Consider the following 22,084-nt stretch of genomic DNA (forward strand, 5'->3'; position numbering starts at 1 on the left):
ACATTCGTTTGAGACATGATGTAGTAAAGCATCTGCTTAGAGATGGAATTATATCCATTAATTATGTGAAGTCAGAGTTGAATTTGGTCGATCCTCTGACTAAGCCCCTGGGAAGAAAATTAGATAATGCTACATCGAGGAGAATGGGACTTAAGCCAAATGAGGAAATCAACAAATAATAGTAACCCAACCTATGTGATTGGAAATCCCATGAATTAGGTTCATATGGGTAATAACAAGTTATTTGTTGATAAATTAATGCACTGTTGAAATTATTGTCCCTCTTATGGTGTGTAAGTAGTGCAAAACTACAATGTAAGAGAGGTTGAGTTAAACTCTTAATGCATTCCATGTTCCTTATGGGTAGTGTATTATACTGCAGTATACACTTGATGAAATCAACCTATATAAGTGTGGAGTGGGGCCGCTCCTATGAGAATTATGGCAAATTCTCTAAAGCACTTATGAATAACCAGGCACGCGCATGGCCTATTTGGGCAAAACCGCGTTGAATAGCAGAAATTATGGGGGTGTAATGTGATTGATGAAAACTATATTTCATATAAAGAATTTTGGTTAATATAAGTTACAAACTTAACCAAAATTCTGTGACTTATATTTCATTCTTTCTAGGGGTGGTTCATAGCTTAAAAGGCACCAGTCACGATGCATTACATTCAAATGAAATTTGACCCAGTAAAACTTCTTATAAAACCTTATGAAATATGTGGGGGATTGTTGAAAAATAATGTATTTCATAAGGTTCAAACATCTCACATTACCAAAATACATAAAAGGTGAATGCCTTATATTGGGAAACCAACTATGGGTTTGTTGCAAGCAAGGAAAATGGAGTGGGCTCACGCGCACACAAAATTGGGCCAAACCTTTAGAAACTTCAGATTCCCCCTCCCCCGTGCGCGCCAGTATACACGTGGGCTGTGCCTAAAGTCCAACTCTACTGTGCTTACCTCAATGTTTATCCTGGTTTTGCTCCAACGTGTGTTTGACTTGGTATAACTGACCAGGTTTTCCTCAACTCCTTGATCTGGTCACACCCTCACTCACAAGACACACCAAAGCTTTTCTTTTCTAAAGCTTTCTCCGTTACTTCCTTCTGCCTCTTTTCTTCTCTTAAGCTTTCTCTATTGGGTTTTCTTCTTTTTTCCTTTCTGTTGTTCTTGTCATCCCTTAATAGTTTATACAAACTATAAAGAATGATCTGTTGAATCCTGAAGGATAACCGTTACAGTCCTTTTGCACTGAGTTTTATACTCCGAAGGAGCGAAAATTATCCTTAAGGACAATGATATCACGCCTTAGATCAATTACTGTTTTTACTAATTTTATATTTTTTTGTTTCTAATATTTTTCTAACAGTATTGACCTGACATAGGAAGGCGGTGATACCAGGAACAGATAATTCAGATCGATTACAGCGATGCTTGGCAGCATGCTTACAATGTCATGACACGACGTTCTTCACTGTTTATTTAATAAATATTCTTGAATATTGCATTGATGATCATAGCTTTTGCCTCAAAGCATTCTAGTGACTCGTCCAAGTTCTCTTGAATGAGAGCTGGGAGAGTGGTCACGGGCTCTTTAAGTTCTCTCTCTCTCTCTCTCTCTCTCTCTCCAATTGAATTAGTGGTAAAAGAGAAATTCCAACAAAATGTTGCAACAATGAGGTTTCAACTTTTACAAGACAACCGTTGAGAGGCCTGAAATAAGAGGGTGGCGAGCTTTGAATTGCTAATTTTGCTTGGAATTTCTTCACCTTCATCTTCCGATAAGAGTCCATGTCTTTCTCCTGACAACAAACCCTGCATCTTCAGCCCATTTTCCAGCTCTATGGCCTCATTTAATCTTCTTACTACTCTTTCAAAGCAAAAATATCGTCCAGAAGCCCCATAATCCATGGCTTCATAAACATGGACATGTGCTTCAGCCACTTTCTTCACATCTGAAATTGCTAAGTAGCCTTGTTGTAGCATGATCTGGCCTCCTGTGTACCAAATATAGCCATGGTAACTTAATTAATACACAATAAAAATATAAACTCAAAGCAAGGCAGATGATTAAATGCGATATTTTGCACAATCTTGAGCTTTATGTAGTTGTAAATGTTCGATTAATGTATGTACCTTTAAGGTATGGTATAGAAGTTTCTTTGTGAGCAGTTGGAAATGTGGGAGCCATGAGAAGACCAGGGCATAAAGTAACAAGTTTTACTTTTAGTTCTCCTGCCTTCATCCAAGCAACTTTCTCAGCCTTGGTGTTACCCAAAGCAAGCCAGAGCTGTTAGCCAAAACAAAGAATACCGTAAGTATTTGGAGCTCAGGGCTAAATTTAGAACTGTAGGACAAGAAGCAAAATGGTAATATAAAGAGGATGAAGGTTCCTTTAATTGTAATTCAAGGGGGGGAATTCTCCAAAAAGAGATGTTAGGAAGAAGAAAGGCAATACCAGATATAAATGTGAGATAAGATATAACCAGGAAAAAAAAGATACTGTTCCAATACATGTTTAGATAAGAGGGTTCAGGATGTAACCAGCTAAGCGTAGTTCTTGTGGTAGTCCCAATGACAGAGACATGAAGTACCTTATTTTCTCTGCAAAATTCCTCACTGCTCCAACAGCTCTCATCAATGGTCCTATCTATATTGTCGTTTCTCCAAATAGATGCTAGAAGAGAAGATGTGAAGATACACCTCTTTATATAGGCTGCCTTAGCACAAGCTTTCATGACATTCCTTGCCCCTTCAGTCTCAAGAAATGCCATTTGTTCCTGAAATCATCAAGCAAAGTTGTCAGTTGCACAAATTACCAAAAGCAGAGAAAGTCACAAAGCTACTTGCTAGAAAATCACATGCAGCAGATGTTGCTGCTCCAATCCCATTGTGAAGGAAAACCAGAATTAATCTATGCATGTGGTAAAGTCCTTTCTCGTTGTGCATTTTCAGTTAGCATTGAGGAGTCGATATGTTCTTGTCGATAATACTAATACAATGCTGCCATCTGCCTACTAGCATAACCTCTCCTGAAGATTGCTATGCCTATTAATTTGGAACACCAAGCATGGAAAGCTGATGTCACTATATCAGCCTTAACTTACTAAGAAGAATTTCAAGGCCACTCTCAGGAATCAATATCAGAAGTCAACCACTTGTTCTTCATTTTCAGATTAAACATAATTGGACATTAGTTCTGCATAAATCAAGAAATTCTTCTTGGCAAGTTAGTGGTAAGAAGACTAGATGAACTGAAATATAGTGGTCCAGTTTTTAAGTAGTGAAAACACAAAATAAACGTACCGAATAACCAGAGATCCCATGTGGATCAATGAAGGAGGACGTATGAAAAACAGCATGGCAGCCTCTAAAAGCATCACAGAGACTTTCTGAATCTTCTATCTTTGCTACCACCACACTTTCCAATAGATTTAACTCTTCCACCCCCATCAGATCTTTCACATCTTCAAATTCCGCTGTTCAATGGAAAAACAAAGCTGGTTTGCAGAAGAACATCGTTGTTGTAACAATATTTAACTAAGAAAATAAAGATGCCATAAATTAGCTAGGGGTCCTCCAAAATATTGACATGATGTTGGTCATTGGAGTAAAGAGACGGTTTCAAGCTGAACTGGTCATTGGAGTAAAGGATGTCAGAGTTTTCTTTTCCTTTTTTTCTTCTCTGTTGTCCTCTCAAATGGCGACCAGAACATATGAAAGGAACATAATGAAGAGATGCATTCAGAAAACCCCTACCATGGTATCTATTTTCAAAGACCAATATTAGGAAGGTACAAGGGAAAATTCTTTTGCAGGGATACAAACTGAATATTGCATTAACTTGAACCATTTATTTTGTTCTGAGCGCATATCAATCCGCTCAACAAGGGCTGGTTTCCCATGTTACAAATTCAACAGTTTCTGCAACCATGGATGTTTACTGACTGCTTCAGGAGTCAGGACTGGCGAGCCACTCTATTGACTAATAAAACCTAAACATAATTGCAATTTCGGAAACAGGGAAAAGAAGAATTGGCATAAAGAACTTATATAAAATCCATTTCCTCCTGCAACTGTGTTTTATTGCTTGCAGAAAAAAAAATTAACATACTTTGACTAATTACCTTCATGTTGAATGGTGACTCGAACAAGGTAACTACGAGCCAATAGCTCCTTCACAATGCAAGAACCTAAGTAAGAGTTCCCACTAGTCACACATATCAGTTTCTTCTCTCTTGCACTCAAACTAGAACTAAAAATATTCCCGACACACTTTTGCTCCTTTCCTAAAACAGGCACCAAGAATGGTTTTGGAACCGCCACTTCTTTCATCTCTCTGTCTCTCTGTCTCTCTCTAAAAAGGTCTGAACTTTATATCTGAGGGGCCTGTTGCAGGGTAGATGGAGAATATTAGATGGAAAGACACGAGGGTGGTAAGTGGAGGCTCCACTCTAGGATGACCAAAACTAATTCAAGACCAATTATCTACTTAAATCAAATACAATTTAAATAAAATAATTTGATTTAATTGATCCATTAGATCAATTGGTCTAAAATATTTGATCTAATTAATTTGTTGATTAGTTCTTGATTTTAAAATTTTAGACCAATCTATCCAAAAATCAAACTAATTTTTTATATATTTATATCATATATATTTTTTTATATATTAAAAATAATTGATAATAAACTTTTTTTTATAATTAGGGGAGAAGAAATTCGAACCTTACTCTTTAAATAGAAGGATCATATACTAACTAATGAATCAAATACTCAGAGTGCTAATTGATAGTAAACTTAATTAAAAATATACTTAAAATATATTAAGTATTATACGTACATATATAAATCATAATCATAGTAATTTAATATCAGTATATATATATATATTTATTTATTAATAAATCTATATTAATATAAAATTACAAATTATATATTTAAATGATATAATTTATATGTTAATATTATAATATATTATAGTAAATATCCTACATATTAATATATTATAATTAATACACCTTAATAATATTTTGTAATATAAAATGGTATGAATATATATAATTGTATAAATAATATATATTTAATTTATATATAAACAATACTGTAACTTATAATAGACTTTATTTATATNATTAGTTATAATTTATACAAACTTTGATATAAAACATTATAACATATAAGTTATGCCATTAATTATATATATATATATATATTTATAAATTATAATAAAGTCATATACTATATATACATATATTCAATTTATACATAAGTATTATTATAACTTATAATAGACTTTATTTATATGATTATATAAAACATTTTAACATATAATTTGTATCATTAATTATATATATATATAATAATGTAATATTATATATATATTTTATTTATACATAAGCATTACTATAACTTATAATAAACTTTATTTATATGATTACGCTCAATAAGTTTATTAGCTCTCACCTTAGATTTTATAACATATTATTTATAATTAGTTGTTATTTATATAAACTTTGATATAAAATATTATAACATATAAGTTATATCATTAATTTTATATATATAATTATAGATAAAGTTTATTAGTTTTAATATTATAATTTATAAAAAAAATGATAAAATTTTAATCCATTGATTCAAAATCGGACTAACTAAATTAATTCTATACTTGATCAATTTGATCTTTCATTAAATTTGATCAATTTTAATAAATTTTTTATAAATAATTGATCTATTTGATCCTTAACTATAATAAACCAAATCACCCAATTTATCTATTTACTCACCCTTACTCTACACAGTAAAGACGCATACATCATTTTCATCTTTCGCAAATTGTATAGTTCATTGATGTGACACTTGGCCCCATGCAAGTCGGCCTACGAATTAATTCCCAAGCTAATTCACATGCTGTCGTAGGACAAGATATCTAGAATGTAATGATAGACCTTGTGCAGGACGCCAGCGACAAAGTTTTTATTCCACCGAGTTGTTAACAGATAAGAGATAATTGATGAGATTAGAGAATAATGAGGTTGATTTAAATATCAAGATAAGGTTTTAACAGGTTAACTTGTGGCTGCCATGCACTTAGTCAAGTCGTAGGCTCGCAACCAATTGATCAACACTGTCAACCGTAGGCTGGCAGGGCTACATAAATCAGATAACAATCAAGTGCACATCCAAAATCAGGGGCAGGTCGCCATCTGGGTTTTAATCTAAGAACCAATTTAGGAACAGGTCACCATCTGGGCTGTTTTCTCCTTTTTGCTTCTTAAACCAACTCCTATGAGCGAGAATAAAGACCTCCGGCGACAAGCTTGGCGACTGTTGCTACTGTTGCAGCCAACAAGTCCAATCCCAGATAGGCATGGCTAGACAGAAGTTGTTTTCCCATGACCTAAAGGGCATGGCTTTTCAAAAGATGGGATGAACGCATCTAAATTCATGGACAATCAGTTTCTTATCACGGTTCTTGTCTACAATAATTTGATGAGTGGGAATCTAAATGTTCAGTTCTCATCACCTATTACAATCCTATATATAGTGGGGCAGTAAGATTTGCTGGGAATTAGGATTAAAAGGTAGTAATAACTTACATATTAAACAAAGCCTTTTACAGTTTTTCTTTTCATTTCTCCATGTGCAGAACAAAATTCATGAATCATGAGTAATAAATGAGAAAAAGAAACTTACATTGAATTAATAAATATCAATACAAAGAAAGGATGTATGAATGAATCTAAATCATAGAAAATACAAGCACAGGCATTCTTACAAGAAAATCAGGTAACCTTCTTTTCTTTTCTTTTCTTTTTTTTTTTCAAAAATCACGTGAGCTAGTAGTAAAAAAAGGGTTAAAAGGAACAAAATGCACAATCTTACACATCAAGTGAGCAGCAAGACCATTCCATGATCTCGGTCTTTAATCTCATCCAAAATTGAGAGGAACAGGCATCCCCTTTACACTTTGATGCAGTTACACTCTTGAGTCATAGGGTTCAATTTGCTTATAATTGTAAGCATTGAACTCATCCGTTTTGCTTTACATCCAAGATATGTTTAAGGCATTAGCGTGCTACGCTCCCTGTGCTCTCGACTCCAGCTACTCTGATTCCCATGATCTCGACTCCTCCAGCTACCCTGACTACCATCTTCTTGACTTCTCCAACTGCTCTGGCTGTGATTAAAGAAACTAGAGCTATATTCTTGACTGCCAAATGCTAACCTCTGAAACATTCTAATTTGTGCAGATTGTTGTGCTGAATCAAAAACTTCACTTTGGCCAGGTTTCATTCCATTTGTGAGATCTGATGACTCATCCAATGAGTCTAGAGCTCTCACCACCTAAGATTTGAATGTCAAAAAATCCATGTGTAAGCCAAACATGTTAGTATAGAAATTTACAAATTACTCAAAACATATTTACCTGACTCATTCTTGGCCTTTTAGCTGCTGAATGTCGCACACAAGCCGCAGCTGCCTCAATCATTCGAAACATTTCATGAGCCACATAGTTTTTTTCCAGCCTTGGATCCACCAACTCTTCAAATTCTTGATGTTCAATTGCTTCAGCAAGCAATGGCCGAGCCTGAGTAACAAGTTTGAATCATATTAAACTGTTGGGTATTGGAACCTTGCCACAGGTTCCATTACATAAGATATGAATGGTTGACATTGTAACAATTTGGTTTAGTATATTTTGGAATTCTTTGTGCAACACTGCAATGGATTTGGGTTTTTTGAGTTTTATTCAGAAGAAAATCAAAATTCTTAAAGATTTGACCAGTATAAGATTTTAAACTTAAGGCAACGCCAAATCTTATGAAGAAGTCAGACCAAAAGGCATGTTAAAGCAAGCACAAATTGTTGACAACACAAGACATAGCTGCATAACCTTACCCATTCAACCAGGCTCTCATCACCTAGGGGCTGAGAATCATCAACAGGCTTGCGCCCAGTAATTAACTCCAAGAGCACAACACCAAAGGAATAAACATCAGATTTTTCAGTTAACTTGCCACTTGTTGCATACTCTGGAGCCATATATCTATAAAAGAACAATTTCATTTATCAGAATACCTGAATATGATATTTGATTATCACACATACATGTTTGCAGACCAAATAAAAGGGAAAAAAATGCAGTACACATCTAAAAATTATAGGATATAAAAAGCCTTTAAACCTCAACTATGTGCTTTTAATAGATCAAAGCAATAATATGCATATATAATATAGACCTCAACTGCTAGCTTACAACAAAGAGTACAAAATCTTTTATTATGCTTATGCACCAAAGAAGAAACAGAATTATGCATAAGCACATGAAAGCTTAATTCTACTAGATATATCACAAACCAGCATATCAAGTTATCTTACCCAAAAGTTCCCATCACACGTGTGGTTACATGGGTATTTGAATCCAAAGCTAACTTTGCAAGCCCAAAATCCGAAACCTGTAAGCAGCAACATGAATTGTTAGACAGAAAGTTAGAGCGGCGAAAGGGAAATTAAAATAAAAAATATATATAGTTAGTAAAATTATAATGGTAAGAAATGTTAATAATTCTACAAATTACAGCAGAAATTCTAATAGTTCACAAAAGATGATAAGACATTCATAAGCATTGTCAAAGTACCCCAAAGCAATTCAAGATCAATATAACAGTGTACACAAATGTTTAGACTGTAGAAATGGCATACCCGAGCCTCAAAATTGCTGTCAAGAAGAATGTTTGATGACTTGATATCCCTGTGAATGATGCGAGGATGGCCTGATCGAAGCAAAATATTTATAAAAATTGTTGCATTAGAAGTTAGAATGGAAACTAAGTGAGGATTAGGAGAGGTATGATTTCAAGTATATGTTACTTTATATAGCATAGCAAACTTAGGTGTTGTTTGAACTCTATTTTGTTGTCCTTATTCAGATAATTTAAGGGTTTGCACCATGCAGCATATGCCGAATTCTCAAAGTGAAAAAAAAATAAGGAAAAGAGAACAAATAGATTACAGTCTTCATGGAGGTACGCTATCCCACGAGCTGCACCTGCAGCAACCTTGACTCGGACAGCCCAATCCATTACTGGCCTGCCTCTACCTGCAAAATTCCATAAAAGTGCATAAAATTAAAACAAATCGATTACAGCCTTCATGTTTCTGTTATCCCTCATCTTCTATTCAAGGTATAGGTGGATACTCATGCGTATGTGATGTGAGTTGGGAGAGGACAAGGGAACTTCCCAACTAAAGTACAGATGGTCAAGCAGTGTGGGTCCAAACAAGTTAATGGACAGGAATCCTCTTAGAAAGTAGGTAAAAATATCCATCATGTCAGTTGATTTTGTACCATACATATACCTCATGTGCAACCTACTAAAATTATATCTGACTTCATCATAAACAGAGAATGCTTCTAGAGGACAGAAGTACTTAAAGAGTTTAAGATCATTCCTCCTTTGAGGTCAGAACATGTCTTACCATGGAGATGGTAATGAAGGGTGTTGTTCGGGACATAATCATAGACAAGCAGTCTTTGATGCTCTGATATACAGTACCCCACCAGTGAAACCAAATGGCGATGATGTACTCGGCTAATAATCTCAACTTCTGCTCTGAACTCCCGCTCCCCCTGCCCACCACCAATCTTTAGCTGCTTTACAGCTACTTCTCTACCATCTGTGAGGATACCTTTGTATACACAACCAAATCCACCTTCACCCAATAGATTATGTTCTGAAAACCCATCTGTTGCCCGGACTAGTTCTTCATATGCGAACCATGACCTGGAATTATTGACCCCACCAGGCTCTGACGGTGAATAAAAACCACTTTTAGAACCACTTCCCATTAGTTGATGTGGAGATTGCGGCCTTAAAAATACTGAATCTGCAGAGCAATGCAAGTTCAGATATTACTATACAGCATTTATTGAAGTAATATTCAGTTATAGCCAGAAAAATTAAAAGAAGGAATCGAAATGCTCAAGTATTATATGACTTCAGAATCCCCTAGCAAATTAACCTGAAATATAATTTTAGCCTTTATTAACTCCAAATCCTTGGCGAGCCCAATTGAATATGGAAAAAAACTAATTAAATCTACAGTATAAACAAGATCTACAACACTTATTTGGGTCATTAACAAGATCTATAACGAAGAACTTTGTGGATTAATATAAACCAGATCTACAACACTTATTCAGGTCATTTACAAGATCTACAAAGAACTTTGTGGATTAAAAATGATACCTGCGAAAGGACTTGTGCACACATCCACATTTATATCTTTCTATAGCTCTATTGACTCTTTAGGTTTCTCAGTTTTCCCATATAAGAAAACAGAACCAATCCTTTTGCCTTTTACATTAGAAACAACTAGAAAAACAATGATGGGGGCTTAGGGTGGGTTTCAAATTTTTCCTTTTAGTTGCTGAGATATGTAGAAAACGTAGTTGAAACCCTACTAATAATCTCTGTTTTGATATTAGATTCTCAATGTCACTCATTCTAAGATGTTTAGTAAGGAAGGTTTAGATTGTTTTTGTGCATGACGTGAGATTGAATCTCACATGATTTTAAGATTCGAAAACATTATAGTGCTTCTCTTTGAAAAAATTAAATGTTATAGTGCTTCTGCAAAATCTTAATAAACCAATATCTGTTTTTCTTGAAAATGGTACAAAAGTCACCTTAATTATTGCAGTTTTATAAAATTCTAATTAAATTAATTGTTTCTTAGCTTTACAGATACTATATTGGCTAGACATGATGACTATTTATGATAAAAATAATTATTTATGTCATTCTATATATTTTCAAATAATATTATTAACAATCATTAGACACGCCTGTGAATAAGATCCCCTCTACCAAACTCCTTTAACTTAATTCTCAAACCATTTGGAATTCTATCAATGAACCACAGTCTACGCTGTCACTAAAGATATGACAGCTGCAATAAAAGGTAGAAAGCATTGAAGCTATAACATTGAGAAATTGTAGAAAAACAGTAAAGAAAGGATAGGTCCTAGGGGTTTGAGAATCAGAGCATCAAGCTGATGCAAAAATCTAGGATAGTTTTCTCAATTGGATTTTGTGGAACAAATAGCCATCTGAAGTTGGAGAAAAAAGGATAAAAAATAAAACAATGATAATATTGGATATAATATCATTTAATAAGAATGAAAGATCTTAAAATTTCCCTTTAAGTGATAATCTAGGATAAAAATGCCACTTAACAAGCGTCAAAGGTCTTTAAATTTCCCTTGTCAATAAAATAGAATGTTTAAATGTAATATGCACATTGCAACCAAATGTGGATCCCATTGGATGACAATTATAAACTTTTCTCATATTATTCTTCTTATAAGTTCATACTGTTATATATATTACTCAAAAAGGTTTCTATTCAACCAAAATCTTTTAGCTTACTATCAGGGGAAATTTCAATACAGATGAAAACTTTTGGAGTTTGTAACCAGAAAATGGAATCAAACAAAAAGAATAAGTATTTTTGAAGATTTCATAACTAATCCTGAAAAGACTGAAATAAAGATAGTCGTCACATCGAATTCAGAGCATCCACAACCAACAGCAAAACATAAAAATCTGCTTAGGGTAAGAAATGTTACAATCGTTTACCTGAATTTTGAGAGGAGGCAAATGGAGAAGGCATAGTGTACCCAATTTTTGGTCCAGCCCTCTTCCTTTTTCGTTTCAGTGCAAACCACACAGCCATCACAAGAAGACTGAGCACGATAAACCCAACAACAGCACCGATTGCCACAGCACCTCCAGTTCCTAAAACATTTTTACCAGAGGATGTTGCATTTGCAGATGCACTTTTACCATTAGTTGACTCTGCAGTTGGTTTTTCAGTTGGAATTGAGGGCAAAGGTGATAATGAACTAGGACTTCCAGTTGTTGACGGAGTACTTGGAGTTGCCGGGGGTGAAATTGTAGGTGGTGAGGAAGTTGAGGGAACTGAAGGAGGTGGCGATGCCAATTTAGGCGTTGAGGGAGAAGTTGTGGAAGGAGGAGGAGCAGACTTAGACCTAGATGGTGGAGGTGTAAGCGTAGGAGGTGAGGAAGAGCTTTCAGGTGGTGGTGTTGCTCGGGGTGAAGGTGGAGACTTTGAGGAAGGCGGTGTTGCTACATTAGCTGGAGGAGGTGCAGAATGTGAATTGACCTGAGGTGGAGGTGAAGTTGCGACCAGAGGTGCTGTTGCAGCTTGTGGAGGAGGAGAACCACCTGATGGTGGTGGTGGAGATAAAACTGGAGAGGGTGGAGGGGCAGCAGGAGATGAAGGTGGAGGTGATGTTGGCACTGACGGAGGTGGAGAAGCTGGAGGGGATGGCGGAGGAGAAGCTGGGGTTGATGGTGGAGGTGACGCTGGTGGTGTTGTCAATGCCGGTGGTGGTGACAAAGGAGGTGATGGAGGAGGGGCAGCAGGGACAGCTGGAGGAGGGGATTGAGGAGGTGGAGCTGAAGAATTTGATGGTGCTGATGATGATGGTGGATCAATAGTTTGATTTGGACGAGAAGATGTGGGAGATGGCGAAGTGGTTGAGGAATTAGAGGAGGAAGAGGTAGGAGGTGCTGGTGGTGGTGAGACATCACCAGAAGTTGGTGGAATGACAGAAGGTAAAACTGAAGTCATATTTCTCCAAATGATCAACACTACTATATTCCTACAGTCTCATGTCCAATTTGGAAAATTCTAAGTAAACAAATGTCCAGTTGTTCCCACGCAACATAAAACTATCTATACATCGTTTCCACAGCACAAAATGCCGAAATTCAAACCTTCAAACGTGTATCACAGCTCCTTCACTAAAGTACAAAGAGAATTCCAAAGTATTGACAACAGCAAGCCCCAGAAACCAATTGAAAATGTTCCAAAAATTCAGGCATGAAAACCAATCAACTAAATTTCCTTCCTGGTATCACCAAGATTCTACAGTCCAACAACCTCTAAAAATCCAACCTTTACATGAAATGAGGTAAACCCAGTTCTTGAAATTCTCCAAAAAGCAAAACCCAGAACACTAAACTGAACAATTTCAGATCACAAGACTGAGTTCCAACTTCCTAGCAACATCCAGAATGACAAAACAACTGTTGATAAGCAAAATGCAGCATTATCTAGATGATCAAAACTTGGAAACAGAACAAACCAATAAGCTGAAAACTGAAAGAAATGCTTACCTATCCCTCCAGAAACAGAAGAAAATCGGAATCCTGAAAAGCCACTGAGAGAGGGTGGTGTTGATATTTTGCAAGTAAAAAAGAAAAAGGGGAAAGCTTTCTTTCTTTTCTTTTGAGGAAATTGGTAGAGAGAGAGAGAGCGTGCCCACAAATGGTGCAAAGGAAACGTGGGGGCAACTTGGGGCATATAGTCAATCAGTCATCTCATCACATGTAGGAACCAACATGCATTGTCACTTTCTTAGCTGTTTTCTAAAAAATAAAAAAAAAGTTTTTTTATTTTTTCCCTTTCTTGGTTTAAATTGTAGTAGCAATAGACAACATTAAACAAAGATAGCAAGTTAAACTACTTTCTCTTTTGCATTCTAAGCAAATTTTGAGGTTTAAACCTTGTTTAATTGCCTGGAAAACTAAGTTCAATGAACAAGTTTAAGAGAAGTGAGCACTTTTGAAGTCTTAATCCTCGATATTCTTAATAAAACTTAACGATTATTAAGTCAAACTCAAATTATTTTCAAGTGTTAATTAAATAAGAAAGACACCAAAAATTATCGAGATATTGTTAAAAAATTCTATTCGAGCTAAGTAGTATAATGGGAAGCATATATCCCATCAAAGTGTTTAGTATGAGATTCTTTCCCATGAAAAGTTAGTTTGAAATTCGAATATTAAAAAAAAAACAAAAAGATGAGATAAATTAAGGTTCTATTGGCTATAACAAAAGGGTTCAACCAACATAACAAGATGGTGCTGAGTTTGAAAGAAATTATGATAAACATCTTACCATATGCACCAATTAAGTTCATACATTTTTAAAGTTCTATTATAACCTTTAGATTGCAATTTTCCTTGTTTTGTGCATTGAATGCAACCAAAATAATTAAACATAGTTCAATTGTCTGTTGAACAGTCAAATCATTGAATCATCATTAAAAGTTTTGAAACATTCATGTATAAAATCATTCAATACTATTAGAATTTTTATTTATAAATTAAATAAATTTTATTAATACTTTATAATAAAAATTCGTTTTAATGAAAATTATTTGATGCAGTTTGAATTCTCATATATTTATAAATGAGATTAAAATAAAAATATATAACAAAATAATTTAAATAAACAAAGTTATCTTTTTTTGTTACTTAATTTTTTTTCAAAATCGATACTGTATTTATAAATTTATAACTTCTTACAATCATGCTAGTTATAAATAACTAAGAAATATTGAGAAAATAAAGAAAGAATTCTAAAACTAAAAGGAAAATATAAAGTGTAAATAACAATATTATCCTTGGAAAAGTGAATCTTTATTATCCTCTGGTAATAATGGAGAGACGATAGGATATGATTTAGCTGGAAAATATTTTTTTAAAAAAAGGAAAAGAAAGGAGAAGCCAAGAACAAACTTCAAAGCCGTGTTGGGGATTTATATCCCCAAAATAATAAGTCAGCGCTGAGAAAAATAAAATAATATTTGAGATCGCATTCTCACTTCTTCAACTGCCATGTTGTTTGGGTGTGTGCTGTGCTTTTGGTTAAGTAAACGATAATAAAAAATGGAAAATCATAATAATAATTATAAAAAAATTTAGGGCCGATCCTTTGATCATGGCTACGTCGTTTTATTTTTTTTATGATTTTCTTTATGGAGCATGAGGTGGACCTTCAGTGCGTAAAGCCTTTTGATTTGAGATTTGTTGAGCTAATGATGGAACAAGGCTTTCTTGTAACTTCGACTTCAAGCCAAGGAAACCTTCCTCTCCTTTTCCTTTTCTTAAAAAATATATAAATAATATTTTCCCTCTGACAAGAAGCTTTCAGTTGATTTCAGTTTGTTGGTGGTAGCTCTATAGGTCCTATCCACTGAAAATGGGTTCTCCCAAGGAACCTAAAACAATGGGCTACTATTCCTAATCGGGTTATACCCGAACCTTTTCAACCCAATGGGTCCATCTATTCAAGAGTCGGGACCCTCCCCTTTCCCTCCCTTTCACTCTTCCTTCCCATTTGTGTCTCAGAGCCACGAGCCTCAACTCTTCACTCGCGTGTTGGTACGCGCTCTTCCCTTCCCTTGCATACCCTTACCTCTGTCTTACTTTTGTTCGATTTTACACTCTTTTTCCATCTTCTATTCTTCTTCTGCTCTTTTCCATTATAAATTTTGTTACAAATTTTTGTGATATACCGTGTTTGTTTCCTGAGAAAATGACTTAGATAGTTCAACTAAAGTTGGAGTAATGGAATTGGGCTCTTAATTTTGTTCATGAAACACGACCAACAGCAAAAGAAAAAAAAGTTTCTTTTTTCTCTTTTCTCCCCCCTCGCCTTTTCACCATTTTCTAAAGCATTTGAACCTAAGTTCAAGTTATGATTCTTTGATTGGTAGCTGCAGTGGCAATGAGTAAGCAAATATTAAGAATCAGGTAAGTTTCTTTTAACTTGGTCGACTTTTAGGCTTATTTTCTTTTCATTTCATATGTATTGGTTATAGGGCAGTTTGTTTTCCAAGAAAATGACATAGAATGATGGGTTTAACAAAAGCAGAGTCGGGTGTTTAATTTCTTTCATTAAACATCAATTATACAAAAAAAAAAAACTGTTTTCTTTTTTCCTATTTCCCCTCTATTTTTAGGATCCAAGCGCTAGGTCTTGTTGTAACTGTGTTCAGTTTTGTTGTTGTTTTAGGTATGTCATAAATGGAGTACAATAGCAACATGATTCATGTAGCTGACCTCATATAGTGGGACTTGCTTAAGAATAAGAAAGAGGAAGCTCATATAAATATCCTGGAATAAGGCTTGTTCCTATTCATGGGAATTTCTTAAATATTCCATTCATAAAACAGAAAGCTCTGAGCAATTGCAATTTTTTTTCTTGATACAGACATGCAGTTATATTTCATCTTCTAGCTTGAATGTTTGTCGTTATTGTTTTTGTTCTTTTTTCTGTAAGGTCATTTTCCTTTATTCGCCCTTGTTTTTAGCTTGGCAGTTGTGATGGCCATTAGTACTTTTTGAAAACATAGAACTTGCTGTGACTTTTGTGCATATTGATTATTATTTTGTGCTGAACTGCCTTCAGTTCAGATGATAATAACTGTGTAACTAGTTTATATTTTATATTTGGAAACCTGGGTGATTGGTGGCTTGCTGCTGGCTCATGATTTTGAAGTATATTTGTTTGGGCTAGACAAAGTAAAATTTTTTGTTGTGATGATTCCGATTTTGATGATGGATGTATGCTTATTGTCAAATATTTTTTATTTTGTAGAACTTTCGTATAGGTCAGGAAAGTTTTATTGGATTTAGCATACATTAGATGGTTTTTCTTTGTCGATCAAAATACTTAAATGCATAGGTGCACATTACATTAAACACTTAAAGGTTAAAAATGCATGCTGTGAACTTCGTGTTGTAGAGCACAATGGTTCATCTATTAGATTAGATCCTATTTAAAAATAAGTCTGGCTTCCATAAGTTTTGCATGATTGACCTACAGGTCAAAAAGGCTCTCATAAGTACTTATAATAGCAGTAAAAGTCTCCAGAAATGGTTTCAGCACTGTAAAGTTAAGTGTTTAGCATGATGACGGTAAAACTACTCTCAATGAGTTAAGGGTTGCAATTGTACAAGTATATTTCTTTAAAATTTAAAACTGTTTTGCTTTTCTAAGAAGTATGGGTAGGGGCAATGCTTGTCAATGGTTATATGCTAGTAGTAACTTGTCCAGTGTTGCTCTATATCAATCGAAAGATTTGAAACATGTGCTAGTTGTCAATTACTGGTATCTGAATTGTTCTATATGAATGCTCCTACTTTCATAGCACAGTTATATTCTAGTCTACTTATGAAATATAGATACTGCTATTTTATCTTGCAATGGTTAAATCCTAATTCTCTCTTGCACTCTCTCATAGATTAATTTGTGCTGTATAAACCACTGAGAAGAATGTGTAGTGGTAATCAGGCTCAGGATGACCTGTTGGGAAGCAAGACTTTGGACCAAAACTCTGAAGCCTTCACAAGGAGGATAGTTGCTCTTCTAGTTGAGATTGAAGAGTGCATGCATGAGCTGGAAGAAGCGCTTGCTGGCCTTGAAGAAGTTATTGCACTAATTAACAAGATTAACTGTTTCTTTGGTGCAATTCTGGTAGTTTTATGTCTGTTTAAATTGCTTAAATCTGTGGAGTTACTCTGAGCATACCCAACTATAGGGTTTGTGGTCTGCTTATGAATGTCACCTAGTTTGTTCTTATGTTTACAGGTATAGCTTACTGACCATTTGTGGTCTTCTTTTGCCTATGTTTGTAAATATAGCTGACTGACCATTTCTGGTTTTGTTTTACCTATGAGGGTATGAATAATGTATAGTGTTTTTCTTTTTTTGCTTCTTTTGTGGCTTCCATATCTTCACTTTGTTTCCATTTAAAAAAAAAAAATGAGGTGCTGCTTCTTGTCATTTTATTTTCTCAACTTATGGATTCAAGTAGCGGCAAATGGGTTCGGAAGGTAGAAGAGATTGGAAATTGTAAGCAGACCTCTTTATGTACAAATTGCAACCTGCTTACTGAGAAAACACCATAGATTGTTTATCCTATCAGGAATTGCCCCTAAATAACAAATGCTGTGTGCTCTCACAGTGGCTCAAGCCGTTCTCCACTATCATAAGTAAAAACATATGAATGCTCTCCCTCTCTCTCTCTTATTATCATTTGTGCTTGGTTTTGGTTAATAATTAGTAAAAATATTACTAATTGGAAAGGGATTTATTGTTCATTTAACTTGGAAGCTTACAACTTGGCATAGGACTAAGACAAACACTTTTGCCAGCAATGCTTGACTAATCACAAAAAGACAAATAATAATAATAATAATAACAAACGAAATATTCTGTTAACATAAATGGTAAATTTTCATTAATTTCATTATTTTATCTGAAAATAAAAAAATATAAAGTACAACAGCAAAATCTATAAAATTAAAATACAATGCCAATAATATAAGATTACTTTCTTTATAATTGATATTTGTGAAAGAGATCAACAAGAAGGTGCATGTAAATTCTTAGCAGTTGGCTTTGTGATCTTGAGGGGTGTTGTATCTTGGATTTGCTACTGTGTTTAAACGTGTTAATTGCAAAATGGCTATCATTGATACATATTTTTGTTTACAAGCCAGTGCCCATGCTTTACAACATGATCTCTCTGATGATTGGTTGCCACTTAGTTCATGGCAGATTTACTTGAAAGTTGGCCTAATATAGCAGCCCTCGTCTCTGCTATGGTATGAAATGAGATATAACTACTGTTTAAACATTTCTTTTCGGCAAGTGATTTCAGCCTAACGGTTACCTTCTCCTCTTTTTCTGTTGGGTTCAGCCTCTGATACTTTTTCTTAAAAAAATCTAATCCAGTGCCTGCCTAAAAAAGCTCCTTCTTGTCTGTTGTTTCGCCTCAAGGTAGTTAAATACAGATGACTGCAATGAAAAAGAAACAACAGAGGATCAACAAAGAATTGCTAGAGTTTCCGAGGGGATCAAACAAATTGCAAAGTTGAGTTTTCTTAGGTCCTTTATACTTTTCTATTTTGATAAGTTCCTCTGTCTTTCTATTATATTGGTAATGACTCTTGTTCCAGCATATATTCTGGTTTGGAAGGCATAACAGTTGTTTAATGTGTTCTTAAAATATCTGGAACAACAAATTCTTCTCCATGCCACCAGCAACTGCTTAGTTGAACACTAATTTTTGCAACCACCCATGTGCAAAACTTGCTCCTACCCGTAGTTACAGGCTTACTGGGGTTTCTAATGTCTCTTTCATGTAATGGCTCTTTTTTAGTATCTTGTCAGCTATATGTATCAAGGAGTAACTTTATTATGTCCATTTTTTTTTCTCTCTTTCTCGAACTGAGGAAAGTCATTGATCAGAAGGAAATGAAAGTTCAGCTAGATATACAGCAGTATATATCAAATTAAGAATTATATATAAATCCATTTAATTAGGAAATTTATATAAATTTTAGCAAGTATCTGACATAGCATCAAGCAACACAGCCATGAAAATGGCAGAACTACATAAGTTCCTCGTTCCAGCAACATTTCATGGTTTATTCAACCCAACCCAATACAAGATAAACAAAGTCAATGACAATAGTGACTAAACCAGCAATATTTGCCTTCTGTACCAAATTTATCTTCATGTTCATCACCCCTACTGTGAACCCACCACAACAGATTAGTAAGTGAGTTTCCATCATCATAACCATTCAGGTTTCTTATCTTTTCCAAAGCACTCTCCTTGTCATAGATTGCTTCCAAGGCATAGACAAACCCTTTCCATCCCTCTCCTACTCCTTCCCTTCCCAGTGCTGGTAATGTCCAGTTCACAAGCTCTCTAGTAAAGCTAATATCTGAGAACAGAACCTCACTGATAGGCAATATGGGTAGCAACTGAATTCCTAGCCTGCACTCTCTCCAGTCAGCAGGAGCAAACCAAAGGCCACTGTCCCTCTTGTTAGCCCACAAAACACCCACCACTCTGTTCTCTGTGGTGAACTCTTCTTCGTACAGATTATCTCCCTCCTTTACATGCCACCATGTTTGTGCTGCTTGAATCTCCATTGCTGCCAGTGTTGATCCAGTGGCAACAAGATGAGTGTCTCCATAGGCTAACCCCATCAATGCAGCAGAATAATATGCATTCACTGCCTCACTGGTGCTTTCTTGATTCCGTCCATCTGCAAATTCAGTCAACCCTCCAGCCCAAGAATGCAGTTTATACAAATCAAAACACCTCAAACGCGGATAATTCGAATTTGATCGCCTGCCTAAGTTCATAAAATCTGCCACAAGTGTATAAGCTTGGGGCTTATACCTCCTTCCCCATGCCGGGTCAATTTTGGCCAAGACAGCTATTGCATAAAGGAAGTAACCGATATGATAATGGTGATCATTGTAAATTCCAAATCCAAAATCTGCCCCTGAATCAGTGGACCCTTGTTTTGTTACAATTCCACCCCATTTTGAATCATACAGAAAACCATTCCCATTAAAAGTCCCATCCAGCCATGGTTCAATCGTATCCTTCAAGAACTTCCTTATCGCTGGAATCACGTCAAGAAAACACACTTCTTCAGCAATCAAAGCCAACCTTGCTGCTCTTGCTATCAACTTCCCATAAAAGTAAGATGATGTTGTTGTTATAGCCGATGAATCCAAGGCCTCGACATCCTTAGAAAGTGCAGTAACAATCTCATGATACGATTCCTCTTTCACCCCTTTAATAGAATGCCAAGTTACTGAAACCTGGTGTGGTTTCAACACCCATGAATCACCAACAATACCAACAAGCTCCCCATCAATACTTTTATACTTAAAATTCTCTAAAACCGTAACCTCACTATCATCTCTAGATAAAATATTAAGATGAAGTGGATGTGCTAGCATAAGCAAATCCCCCCAACCTTTCTTTTCCCATTTATATTCTAAACAAAATGGTTTAGTTAAAACCGCATCACCTGAGATTGGATAGCATGAACTGTACTGATCAAGAATTGACTCATACGTTGGATCAGAATCTGGCAATACAGCTATCCGAATAATACCCGAAAACCCGCCAGAAGTGATCAAGGAAAGACTATGATTCAAACTGATGGCTGAAGATGTATATATAAGCCAAGTTTGATTGTTGTTAAGCTTAATGGTATGCTTGGTGAGTGAAGTATTGGAAGAAAATGAGAGAATTGCATGAATCGTTGAGATTGATATTGGAGTATTGCCTGTTACAAAACAGGTTAAAAAGGGACTCCCTCGGACAAGATAGAAACGGAGGTTTGAACAGGGAAAATCTAAAGTGAGACTTAGATCACTGTAAGACGAGATTATATGGTTTTTTTGTGAAGTTGGGTTGGTTCTATCCGTTGCAAAGATGGTTAGATCAGAAATAAAAATTTGGTATAAGAAAGAAGAGTTGTGGAAGTGAGATGGGTAGGAGATAGAAAGGGAAGAGTCAGCTGATTTGATGAGATATGGATGGATGTATTCAGGTTGGTCACCATTTTTTAGAGTAAAATTTTGGAAGAAAGAGTTCGTTGGAAGAGGAGTTGAGAGGAGCTTTGGGGAGAAGAACACGGAAGGGTCAGGTAGAACTGAGGATTGTACTCCGGGAAAGAGAAAAGGGCAGTATTTTGTGGGCTTTGGGGGCGACATTGGTGGAGATGGCGATGGTGAGGGAGATGGTGATTTTGGGGGTTTACAAGGTTTTTTAGGCCTTTTAAAGGGCTTTGTGATTAGGGTCTTGACTTTTCTCCCCAACTTTTTTAACATTTTTTTGGTTTGTATGCAGTTGGACTGTTTGGTTGATAGGCCGATGAATCACCGAGTACAGAAATAGGGGAGAGAGAAATTAATGATTTTGTTGGGATTTGGTATATGGCAACTAGAAGGAAATAGAGGTTCTTTGACTGTTTTTCCTGTGTGAAAGATTTGACCCAAATTGAGGGCCCCTAGACAACCCCTTCTGATCTGATTCCTGAGGAACTTGGGCTGGACGCTGTGTCGAAAGAATAGCAAAATCAAAATGGGGGGAGAAGAGGAAGATAAGGAAGGAGGAAGGGTTAGCTTGGAAGTTAAGCAGTGGGGGGAGGAGGATGATGAATGTGGGAAGTTGGGGAATATGGGGGTACATGTTGAAGATTGCAAGCTATGCAAACATATTTGATTTTATGAATCTTAGAATCTGTAAACAATCAAAGGAAGGGATAATTCCTCAATGCTTAAGAGGTAAGCAAATGGGTAGAAATTGGAGACATAATCCTGTTGAAGTTTTCTGCCATTTGCACCATCACATATTCAATCAA

At 35.4% G+C, this 22,084-nt stretch overlaps 4 protein-coding genes across 14 annotated transcripts; 1 reads left to right on the forward strand and 3 right to left on the reverse strand.

Moving 5' to 3' along the window:
- Window positions 1,408–4,466, reverse strand: LOC18602142 (cinnamoyl-CoA reductase 2). The gene is made up of 5 exons (XM_018119724.1): window positions 4,139–4,466; window positions 3,318–3,490; window positions 2,606–2,791; window positions 2,148–2,301; window positions 1,408–2,008 (listed from the first exon to the last, which is right to left on the reverse strand). Exons 1-5 carry the CDS (start codon window positions 4,344–4,346, stop codon window positions 1,695–1,697), a joined length of 1,035 nt encoding a protein of 344 aa, XP_017975213.1. The 5' UTR covers window positions 4,347–4,466; the 3' UTR covers window positions 1,408–1,694.
- LOC18602143 (proline-rich receptor-like protein kinase PERK8) lies at window positions 6,689–13,342 on the reverse strand. 2 transcript variants are annotated; one of them, XM_007033335.2, is made up of 9 exons: window positions 13,226–13,342; window positions 11,660–13,108; window positions 9,498–9,905; window positions 9,031–9,117; window positions 8,721–8,791; window positions 8,397–8,473; window positions 7,917–8,064; window positions 7,444–7,605; window positions 6,689–7,361 (listed from the first exon to the last, which is right to left on the reverse strand). In XM_007033335.2, exons 2-9 carry the CDS (start codon window positions 12,675–12,677, stop codon window positions 7,077–7,079), a joined length of 2,256 nt encoding a protein of 751 aa, XP_007033397.2. In that variant the 5' UTR covers window positions 12,678–13,108; window positions 13,226–13,342; the 3' UTR covers window positions 6,689–7,076. The 2 variants fall into 2 exon arrangements, with proteins under 2 accessions (XP_007033397.2, XP_007033398.2); XM_007033336.2 differs by having other exon boundaries at window positions 11,660–13,135.
- LOC18602144 lies at window positions 14,926–17,614 on the forward strand. 10 transcript variants are annotated; one of them, XR_001927343.1, is made up of 3 exons: window positions 14,926–15,277; window positions 15,619–15,649; window positions 17,174–17,614. XR_001927343.1 is itself a non-coding variant. In XM_018118729.1 (2 exons), the coding sequence occupies exons 1-2, from the start codon at window positions 15,170–15,172 to the stop codon at window positions 17,421–17,423; spliced, it is 339 nt and encodes a 112-aa protein (XP_017974218.1). In that variant the 5' UTR covers window positions 15,043–15,169; the 3' UTR covers window positions 17,424–17,614. The 10 variants fall into 10 exon arrangements, 2 of the variants coding, with proteins under 2 accessions (XP_017974218.1, XP_017974220.1); XR_001927345.1 differs by having other exon boundaries at window positions 17,193–17,614; XR_001927339.1 differs by having other exon boundaries at window positions 15,015–15,277; window positions 17,143–17,614.
- LOC18602145 (probable endo-1,3(4)-beta-glucanase ARB_01444) lies at window positions 19,213–21,797 on the reverse strand. The gene has a single exon (XM_018120273.1). It carries the CDS (start codon window positions 21,549–21,551, stop codon window positions 19,368–19,370), a length of 2,184 nt encoding a protein of 727 aa, XP_017975762.1. The 5' UTR covers window positions 21,552–21,797; the 3' UTR covers window positions 19,213–19,367.

The sequence above is a fragment of the Theobroma cacao genome, chromosome 4 (genome assembly GCF_000208745.1).
Source record: "Theobroma cacao cultivar B97-61/B2 chromosome 4, Criollo_cocoa_genome_V2, whole genome shotgun sequence".
Lineage (NCBI taxonomy): Eukaryota > Viridiplantae > Streptophyta > Magnoliopsida > Malvales > Malvaceae > Theobroma > Theobroma cacao.

Excerpts from the sequence above, each read along its gene's own strand:
- LOC18602143 (XM_007033335.2), bottom strand. The coding sequence starts at position 12,677 with ATGACTTCAGTTTTACCTTCTGTCATTCCACCAACTTCTGGTGATGTC. Across the intron at positions 9,118-9,497 it reads CCTTCATTACCATCTCCATG|GTAGAGGCAGGCCAGTAATG; the intron begins GTAAGACATGTT and ends GGAATTTTGCAG. Across the intron at positions 8,792-9,030 it reads AGCGTACCTCCATGAAGACT|GCCATCCTCGCATCATTCAC; the intron begins GTAATCTATTTG and ends TGCTTCGATCAG.
- LOC18602142 (XM_018119724.1), bottom strand. The coding sequence starts at position 4,346 with ATGAAAGAAGTGGCGGTTCCAAAACCATTCTTGGTGCCTGTTTTAGGA. Across the intron at positions 3,491-4,138 it reads AGTCACCATTCAACATGAAG|CGGAATTTGAAGATGTGAAA; the intron begins GTAATTAGTCAA and ends TCCATTGAACAG. Across the intron at positions 2,302-2,605 it reads AATTTTGCAGAGAAAATAAG|CTCTGGCTTGCTTTGGGTAA; the intron begins GTACTTCATGTC and ends TTTGGCTAACAG.
- LOC18602145 (XM_018120273.1), bottom strand. The coding sequence starts at position 21,551 with ATGTTAAAAAAGTTGGGGAGAAAAGTCAAGACCCTAATCACAAAGCCC.
- LOC18602144 (XM_018118729.1), top strand. The coding sequence starts at position 15,170 with ATGGGTCCATCTATTCAAGAGTCGGGACCCTCCCCTTTCCCTCCCTTT. Across the intron at positions 15,278-17,192 it reads AACTCTTCACTCGCGTGTTG|GCTCAGGATGACCTGTTGGG; the intron begins GTACGCGCTCTT and ends AGTGGTAATCAG.